This window comes from Meles meles, chromosome 15, assembly GCF_922984935.1.
Source record: "Meles meles chromosome 15, mMelMel3.1 paternal haplotype, whole genome shotgun sequence".
NCBI classification, from domain to species: Eukaryota; Metazoa; Chordata; class Mammalia; order Carnivora; family Mustelidae; genus Meles; species Meles meles.
In genome coordinates, this window is record NC_060080.1 from 38,082,861 (window position 1) to 38,093,401 (window position 10,541).

At 42.2% G+C, this 10,541-nt stretch overlaps 1 gene segment (V, D, J or C); it reads right to left on the minus strand.

Moving 5' to 3' along the window:
* Positions 1-8,110: 8,110 nt before the first annotated feature.
* On the minus strand, positions 8,111-8,757 carry LOC123925660. The segment is given in 2 exon segments: positions 8,111-8,445; positions 8,630-8,757. Coding segments are annotated over 2 exon segments (423 nt in total).
* Between the last annotated feature and the right edge of the window lie 1,784 nt (positions 8,758-10,541).

The window sequence follows — 10,541 nt, forward strand, 5'->3', positions numbered from 1 at the left end:
CTGAGAGAAAGGTCGTTTCCCCTGGTGCCCACACACAGCATTAGTTACAACACTAAGGGCTGAGTAGGGTCAGTGCCATGCTTCACTTAAGCTACCAGGCTGCCGCTTTCCCTCTAGCTCAGGGGAGAGAGTTGCTCTAGTGTTTGGAAGATACAATAATGCATGATAAGACACACTTCAGTTGATGTTTGTGAGGTAATGCACCATCAACCAAAATAGAGCAAGGAGATCTGTTTACCTAGAATCTACTGCCCCATGGAGGTTACTTCATAATAGAGAACCAAAGTTTAAATATCACACAGAATGCTGTCAGTACAAGTAACAGGGTCAGAGAAACGGTAGATTTCAGAGTCTACTGAGTCAATGACTTAAGGTAAGATCAAACGGTTTCCACATCAGCTCTGCTGTCCTCGGTCTGTCAGTAATGAGCTCCTTCATGATGGGTTGATGAGCCACTTTCTGTAAAACCAACAGGAGAAAAAAGCTATCTTTTCACTGAAACATCAAATACAATTTTTGAGTCTTCTACTGAAGTCTTATTGAGTAATCTAGAACAACAATAATTGTACACACTGTTTCCCTTTAGTCAGTAGATTGGAGTTATGCCAGCTTGCCATGAAGCCCAAGGAAAGGTTGAAGCTGAAGGCCTAAGATATTGAGTTGTTTAAGAATGAAGCGTGTCAGGGAGGAGTCAAGATGGCGGAGAAGTAGCAGCCTGAGACTACATCAGGTAGCAGGAGATCAGCTCGATAGCTTATCTAAACATTGCAAACACCTACAAATCCAACGGGAGAGCGAAGAGAAGAAGAACAGCAACTCTAGAAACAGAAAATCAACCACTTTCTGAAAGGTAGGACTGGCGGAGAAGTGAATCTAAAACGATGGGAAGATAGACCGCGGGGGGAGGGGCCGGCTCCCGGCAAGCAGCGGAGGAACGGAGCACAAAATCAGGACTTTTAAAAGTCTGTTCCACTGCGGGACATTGCTCCAGAGGCTAAACCAGGGTGAAGCCCACGCGGGGTCAGCGTGGCCCCAGGTCCCGCAGGGTCACAGAAGGATCGGGGGTGTCAGAGAGTCGGAGAGCTCGCAGGTATTAGAACGGAGAAGCCGGCTGCAGAGACAGAGCCGAGGACTGAACTCTCAGCTCGGGGTTACCTTGAACTGGTCGCGGGCTGGGTGAGCTCGGAGCACGGCTAGAGGCTGGGGATACGGGAGTGATTGGGTGCTGTCCTCTGGGGGCACACTGAGAAGTGGGGCCCCAGGCTCTCGGCTCCTCCGGGCCGGAGACTAGGAGGCCGCCATTTTCATTCCCATCCTCCGGAACTCTACGGAAAGCGTTCAGGGAACAGAAGCTCCCAAAGCGAACCCGAGCCGATTACTTAGTCCGGCCGCCGGTAAGGGCGGTGCAATCCCGCCTCGGGCAAAGACACTTGAGAGGCACTACAACAGGCCCCTCCCCCAGAAGATCAACAAAATATCCAGCCAGGACGAAGTTCATCTATCAAGGAAAGTAGGTTCATTTCCTAAGACAGCTGCGCAATTCCAGAGGAGGAGAAAGCAAAGCACGGAACTCATGGCTTTCTCCCCATGATTCTTTAGTCTTGCGGCTACGTCAATTTTTTTTTTCTCTTTTTTCAATTTTTTTCTTTTTTTTTTCTTCTTCTGCTAAATTTTTTAAAACTTTTACCCTTTTCTTTTTTAACGTTTTTTGACTAGTTTATCTAAATATATATATTTTTTCTTTCTTTTTTATATTTTTTCTTTGTTTTATTTTTAAATTTTTTCTTTTTTTTTTTTTCAGAACCGGTTTTTATCCCCTTTCTCCCCCCCACAATTAGGGGTCTCTTCTGACTTGGTCACAGCGCATTTTTCTGGGGTCTTTGCCACCCTTTTAGTAGTTTATTTGCTCCTTCATATCCTCTTATCTGGACAAAATGACAAGGCGGAAAAAATCACCACAAACAAAAGAACAAGAGACAGTACCGAAGGCTAGGGACCTAATCAACACAGACATTGGTAATATGTCAGATCAAGAGTTCAGAATGACGATTCTGAACATTCTAGCCGGGCTCGAAAAAGGCATGGAAGATATTAGAGAAACCCTCTCTGGAGATATTAAAGCCCTTTCTGGAGAAATTAAAGAACTAAAATCTAACCAAGTTGAAATCAAAAAAGCTATTAATGAGGTGCAATCAAAAATGGAGGCTCTCACTGCTAGGATCAATGAGGCAGAAGAAAGAATTAGTGATATAGAAGACCAAATGACAGAGAATAAAGAAGCCAAGCAAAAGAGGGACAAACAGCTACTGGACCATGAGGGGAGAATTCGAGAGATAAGTGACACCATAAGACGAAACAACATTAGAATAATTGGGATTCCAGAAGAAGAAGAAACAGAGAGGGGAGCAGAAGGTCTATTGGAGAGAATCATTGGAGAGAATTTCCCTAATATGGCAAAGGGAACAAGCATCAAAATCCAGGAGATGCAGAGAACCCCCCTCAAAGTCAACAAGAATAGGTCCACACCCCGTCACCTAATAGTAAAATTGACAAGTCTTAGTGACAAAGAGAAAATCCTGAAAGCAGCCCGAGAAAAGAAGTCTGTAACATACAATGGTAAAAATATTAGATTGGCAGCAGACTTATCCACAGAGACCTGGCAGGCCAGGAAGAGCTGGCATGATATATTCAGAGCACTCAACGAGAAAAACATGCAGCCAAGAATACTCTATCCAGCTAGGCTATCATTGAAAATAGAAGGAGAGATCAAAAGCTTCCAGGACAAACAAAAACTGAAAGAATTTGCAAACACCAAACCAGCTCTCCAGGAAATATTGAAAGGGGTCCTCTAAGCAAAGAGAGAGCCTAAAAGTAGTAGATCAGAAAGGTACAGAGACAATATACAGGAACAGTCACCTTACAGACTAATAATGGCACTAAATTCATATCTCTCAATAGTTACCCTGAATGTTAATGGGCTAAATGCTCCAATCAAAAGACACAGGGTATCAGAATGGATAAAAAAACAAAACCCATCAGTATGTTGCCTGCAAGAAACCCATTTTAGACGTGAAGACACCTCCAGATTTAAAGTGAGGGGGTGGAAAACAATTTACCATGCTAATGGGCATCAGAAGAAAGCTGGGGTGGCAATCCTTATATCAGATCAATTAGATTTTAAGCCAAAGACTATAATAAGAGATGAGGAAGGACACTATATCCTACTCAAAGGGTCTGTCCAACAAGAAGATCTAACCATTTTAAATATCTATGCCCCTAACATGGGAGCAGCCAACTATATCAACCAATTAATAACAAAATCAAAGAAACACATCAATAATAATACAATAATAGTAGGGGACTTGAACACTCCCCTCACTGAAATGGACAGATCATCCAAGCAAAAGATCAACAAGGAAATAAAGGCCTTAAATGACACACTGGACCAGATGGACATCACAGATATATTCAGAACATTTCATCCCAAAGCAACAGAATACACATTCTTCTCTAGTGCACATGGAACCTTCTCCAGAATAGATCACATCCTGGGTCACAAATCAGGTCTCAACCGATATCAAAAGATTGGGATCATTCCCTGCATATTTTCAGACCACAATGCTCTGAAGCTAGAACTCAATCACAAGAGGAAAGTTGGAAAGAACCCAAATACATGGAGACTAAACAGCATCCTTCTAAAGAATGAATGGGTCAACCAGGAAATTAAAGAAGAATTGAAAAAAATCATGGAAACAAATGATAATGAAAACACAACGGTTCAAAATCTGTGGGACACAGCAAAGGCAGTCCTGAGAGGAAAATATATAGCGGTACAAGCCTTTCTCAAGAAACAAGAAAGGTCTCAAGTACACAACCTAACCCTACACGTAAAGGAGCTGGAGAAAGAACAAGAAAGAAACCCTAAACCCAGCAGGAGAAGAGAAATCATAAAGATCAGAGCAGAAATCAATGAAATAGAAACCAAAAAAACAATAGAACAAATCAATGAAACTAGGAGCTGGTTCTTTGAAAGAATCAATAAGATTGATAAACCCCTGGCCAGACTCATCAAAAAGAAAAGAGAAAGGACCCAAATCAATAAAATCATGAATGAAAGAGGAGAGATCACAACTAACACCAAAGAAATACAGACAATTATAAGAACATACTATGAGCAACTCTACGCCAACAAATTGGACAATCTGGAAGAAATGGATGCATTCCTAGAGACGACATATAAACTACCACAACTGAACCAGGAAGAAATAGAAAACCTGAACAGGCCCATAACCAGTAAGGAGATTGAAACAGTCATCAAAACTCTCCAAACAAACAAAAGCCCAGGGCCAGACGGCTTCCCAGGGGAATTCTACCAAACATTTAAAGAAGAACTAATTCCTATTCTCCTGAAACTGTTCCAAAAAATAGAAACGGAAGGAAAACTTCCAAACTCATTTTATGAGGCCAGCATCACCTTGATCCCAAAACCAGACAAGGATCCCACGAAAAAAGAGAACTACAGACCAATATCCTTGATGAACACAGACGCAAAAATTCTCGCCAAAATACTAGCCAATAGGATTCAACAGTACATTAAAAGGATTATTCACCACGATCAAGTGGGATTTATTCCAGGGCTGCAGGGTTGGTTCAACGTCCGCAAATCAATCAATGTGATAGAACACATTAATAAAAGAAAGAACAAGAACCATATGATACTCTCAATAGATGCTGAAAAAGCATTTGACAAAGTACAGCATCCCTTCCTGATCAAAACTCTTCAAAGTCTAGGGATAGAGGGCACATACCTCAATATTATCAAAGCCATCTATGAAAAACCCACCGCAAATATCATTCTCAATGGAGAAAAACTGAAAGCTTTTCCGCTAAGGTCAGGAACACGGCAGGGATGTCCATTATCACCACTGCTATTCAACATAGTACTAGAAGTCCTAGCCTCAGCAATCAGACAACAAAAAGAAATTAAAGGCATCCAAATTGGTAAAGAAGAAGTCAAACTATCACTCGTCGCAGATGATATGATACTATATGTGGAAAACCCAAAAGACTCCACTCCAAAACTGCTAGAACTTGTACAGGAATTCAGTAAAGTGTCAGGATATAAAATCAATGCACAGAAATCAGTTGCATTTCTGTACACCAACAACAAGACAGAAGAAAGAGAAATTAAGGAGTCAATCCCATTTACAATTGTACCCAAAACTGTAAGATACCTAGGAATAAACCTAACCAAAGAGGCTAAGAATCTATACACAGAAAATTATAAAGTACTCATGAAAGAAATTGAGGAAGACACAAAGAAATGGAAAAATGTTCCATGCTCCTGGATTGGAAGAATAAATATTGTGAAAATGTCTATGCTACCTAAAGCAATCTACACATTTAATGCAATCCCTATCAAAATACCGTCCATTTTTTCAAAGAAATGGAACAAATAATCCTCAAATTTATATGGAACCAGAAAAGACCTCGAATAGCCAAAGGAATATTGAAAAAGAAAGGCAAAGTTGGTGGCATCACAATTCCGGACTTCAAGCTGTATTACAAAGCTGTCATCATCAAGACAGCATGGTACTGGCACAAAAACAGACACATAGATCAGTGGAACAGAATAGAGAGCCCAGAAATCGACCCTCAACTCTATGGTCAACTAATCTTCGACAAAGCAGGAAAGAATGTCCAATGGAAAAAAGACAGCCTCTTCAATAAATGGTGCTGGGAAAATTGGACAGCCACATGCAGAAAAATGAAATTGGACCACTTCCTTACACCACACACGAAAATAGACTCCAAATGGATGAAGGACCTCAATGTGAGAAAGGAATCTATCAAAATCCTTGAGGAGAATGCAGGCAGCAACCTCTTCGACCTCAGCCGTAGCAACATCTTCCTAGGAACAACGGCAAAGGCAAGGGAAGCAAGGGCAAAAATGAACTATTGGGATTTCATCAAGATCAAAAGCTTTTGCACAGCAAAGGAAACAGTTAACAAAACCAAAAGACAACTGACAGAATGGGAGAAGATATTTGCAAACGACACATCAGATAAAGGGCTAGTATCCAAAATCTATAAGGAACTTAGCAAACTCAACACCCAAAGAACAAACAATCCAATCAAGAAATGGGCAGAGGACATGAACAGACATTTCTGCAAAGAAGACATCCAGATGGCCAACAGACACATGAAAAAGTGCTCTACGTCACTCGGCATCAGGGAAATACAAATCAAAACCACAATGAGATATCACCTCACACCAGTCAGAATGGCTAAAATTAACAAGTCAGGAAATGACAGATGCTGGCGAGGATGTGGAGAAAGGGGAACCCTCCTCCACTGTTGGTGGGAATGCAAGCTGGTCCAACCACTCTGGAAAACAGCATGGAGGTTCCTCAAAATGTTGAAAATAGAACTACCCTATGAGCCAGCAATTGCACTACTGGGTATTTACCCTAAAGATACAAACATAGTGATCCGAAGGGGCACGTGTACCCGAATGTTTATAGCAGCAATGTCTACAATAGCCAGACTATGGAAAGAACCTAGATGTCCATCAACAGATGAATGGATCAAGAAGATGTGGTATATATACACAATGGAATACTATGCAGCCATCAAAAGAAATGAAATCATGCCATTTGCGACGACGTGGATGGAACTAGAGCGTATCATGCTTAGTGAAATAAGTCAATCAGAGAAAGACAACTATCATATGATCTCCCTGATATGAGGACATGGAGAAGCAACCTGGGGGGTTAGGGGGATAGGAGAAGAATAAATGAAACAAGATGGGATTGGGAGGGAGACAAACCATAAATGACTCTTAATCTCACAAAACAAACTGGGGGTTGCTGGGGGGAGGTGGGATTGGGAGAGGGGGAGGGGGCTATGGACATTGGGGAGGGTATGTGCTATCATGAGTGCTGTGAAGTGTGTAAACCTGGCGATTCACAGACCTGTACCCCTGGGGATAAAAATACATTATATGTTTATTAAAAAAAAAAATTTGGAAGGGGAGGCGAACCATAAGAGACTATGAACTCTGGAAAACAACCTGAGGGTTTTGAAGGGTCAGGGGTGGGAGGTTGGGGGAACAGGTGGTGGGTAATGGGGAGGGCACGTTTTGCATGGAGCACTGGGTGTTGTGCAAAAACAATGAATACTGTTATGCTAAAAAAATAAATAAAATGGGAAAAAAAAAAGAATGAAGCGTGTCTGCATGCTCAGTGAACATCCAATTCACCTTCCACACTTATGGATGGTTGAGATCTGTGTAGTGGGAATGGTTAAGTCTTCATAGCAGAGCCCAGGTTGTTGGGGAGGGGAGAAACATTCCAAATAATCTAAAAGAATATGCAAGTGTTTTCATAGTGCAGAAACAGGAAATGTAGGGTTATCCTCAAAATCCCAGAACCTAAATCCAGTCCTACTCTCAGAGACAGAACCATGAAGTCATCTCCACTGTGAGGTCTGCACAGCTTCTGTGAAACTCACAAAACCCTGCCCCTTCTCAGTTGACCTCACATGTTTTTGCAAGCCTTCAACTGGGATCCAGTGAGATATTATTTTTCTATTTACATTTTCCCTTTCTAATAGCCTCTGGCAAGTAGAAAGAGGAGAATCTGGTCAAAGGACAGTCTTAAGAACATCACTGAGTAATCATGTCTTGAGGTGGCAAGTTATGCAGCTGACCAAAGGGTTACAGGGAATGCTGAAGTGTCATGTTACAGGGGAGCATTCTGCTCTGAAGCCCACTGATCCCTTCTCCACAAGATGCAGCAGAAGCCATGATCAGGTCAGTAATATAAATCTATCTGTATGGGCAATTCAGATTCAGGTGATCCAAAATATCTTGAATGGTATAGACAAGGGCCCATGGCAAGTCATTTGAGTCTTCACAGAATGACCTCCTGGTACAAGAGACATAGAAGAGACTTATCCACTCAATCTTCCCTTAAGACTCATACATTCTTCTATGATTTACCCCGAAGGCTTCTCCTACAACTTAGGGAGAAACAAGGCTGAGTGGGGAGGAAGCAGCTGGTTCAGCAAAGCCTCCCTGACCCCATGGCCCTGGGGAGCAAGTTTGTGTTCAAGGCTGAAGCACTGTGGGCGGATAGCTATAATACTGCTGGCAGTAATAGTCCCCCACATCTTCGGCCTGGAGGTTGCTGATGGTGAGGGTGAAGTCTGTCCCAGACCCACTACCGCTGAACCGGTCAGGGACCCCAGATGCCCGGGTGGATGCCCAGATGATGAGCAGCTTAGGAGCCTGCCCTGGTTTCTGCTGGTACCAAGCTAAGTAGTTCTTCTGGTTGGAGCTGTATAGAAGACTCTGGCTGGACTTGCAGTTCATGGCAACGCGCTCTCCTGGAGACCCGTTCAGGGAGGCTGGAGACTGGGTCATCACGATGTCCCCAGACACACCTGCAATCACAAATGGACAGTGGCCATACACTGTCTTCCTAGTATACTAAAATATGTATCTAAAAATGTAGGTTTTCTTATTTTTCATAAGTAATCAAACTGATTAATGAAATGTTTTATTCATACCACGTGGTAAAGTCATTTGCCAAATTTTATAAAGATCTTTCTCCTCTCAGCCTCTCACCTGAGATGCCCAGTGTCAGGAAGAGGAGGAATTGGTGCTGTGACACCATCGTGCTGCTGGTCACCTGTTTGATGCTCCCGGACCCCATCCCCAAGAAACCCTATTAATAGAACTCTCAGCAGCCAGCCCGAAGACCTGAGGAGCCTATGCAAAGCATCAGAGAGCATGAAAGTGCCTGCTCAGTGAGCTGTGAAACAGAGAATGGAAAGAAAGAGACAAAATATCAACACCCCAGGAAATGTGATTGTATGCTACAAGAGGCCCAGAAATCAACTTAAAACTATGATTCTCAGCAATATAGAACAAAATCCCAAAATGTAAACCCTTGTTAATACCAACTGTCCAATTTCAAACCAGTTAAAGTCAACCTGAAGGCATAAATCACTTTTGTAGTAAAATATATGTGTTTATGAGTATATTTCAGAACCTAACTGAAATGATATAAATATGGCGTGAGTGCATGGAATGAGCATACAGAGTACGCATTTAGAACTCTATCTCAGACTTTCCTCTGAATTTTAAACACATACTTGAAGTTGCTCCTGGACAACTCAAAGGCGCCTCCATATGTCCAAAGCAGACCTCTGGTAGCTTCCTGTGCACAAACTCGATTTCAGAAAATGTGTCACCACATACTTAGGAATCACCCTCGTCCCTGCTCTTTAGGTCAACCAGGGTCTGAAGGAATAGCTCAAATCCTTTCTGCCTGTAGCATCACAGCTCCCCCTGGGGGCAGTAGGTGAAATAGCTTCAGCTCCCAGCCCTGCAGAGCAGTTCTTCATTTATCTTGACTCCAAATCAACAACCCTTTTAGAATTCCACAAAGAACAGCTTCCTGAACCCTCCTAGGCATAGAGAATTTAAAAAAAATCAAACAGGGTTTCCTGGGTGGCTCAGCTGACTAAGTGTCTGACTCTTGATTTTGGCTCAGGTCATGATCTCAGGGTTGGGAGATGGAACACCGTGTCAGGCTCTGTGCTGAGCTCAGAGTCTGTTTAAGATTTTCTCTCGGGCACCTGGGTGGGTTAAGGCTCTGCCTTCAGCTCAGGTCATGATCTAAGGTTCCTAGGATCGAGTACCTCATCAGGTTCCCTGCTGAGCAGGGAACCTGCTTCCCCCTCTTCCTCTGCTGCTCCCCCTGCTTGTGCTCTCTCTCCTTCTCTCTGGCTCTGTCTGTCAAATACATAAATTCTTAAAAAAAAAAAAAAAAAAAAAAGACTGCCTCTCTCCCAGAAACCAAACCAAACCAAACCCAAAACAACAACAACAAAAAAGATTTTCTCTCTCCTTCTCCCTCTGCCTCTCCTCCCTCCACTTGCTCTCTAAAAAATTAATAAAATAAATCAAACAAAACCTCATAGCTCTTTTCTTTCAATGGGAAGGATAGATAAGAAAGAATAAAAATAAAATCTCTGCTGCTGTCACTCCTGGCTCTCTGAGGTTCCCTCTCTGGGCAGCGTCATCACTCAGCATGAATGGGACAGTGGATGTCCAGGTCCATTTAGTGTATCCTCATCCTTCAGCATGGACAGACAGAGGAAAAGAGAACATATCTGTGTGGGTTTACAGTTTTGTTCTGGAAAAATAAAATCAACTGTAGTCTCATATATTGTCAAGTATCCAAATCATCTCTTGATCACAGACAGTAATCTTTCCATTCCTCATTTCCCTGCAGCATGAAACTACCCAAGACAAAGGTTGGTGACAAAAATCAATACTCTAGCACTATATATAAAGATGAACTGGGCCCAGTTTTATCAGAGCATTTTTGTACATTTAATATTCCTTTCTGGTGAGGAGAACCATCTTTCATTTTACCTTTTTCCATTTTTTCTTGAAAAAAAAAAAGAAGTTTATCGAATATAAGAGGTAAGCACTGATTCTTCATGTGCCTCAGATTATAGTGACTTGT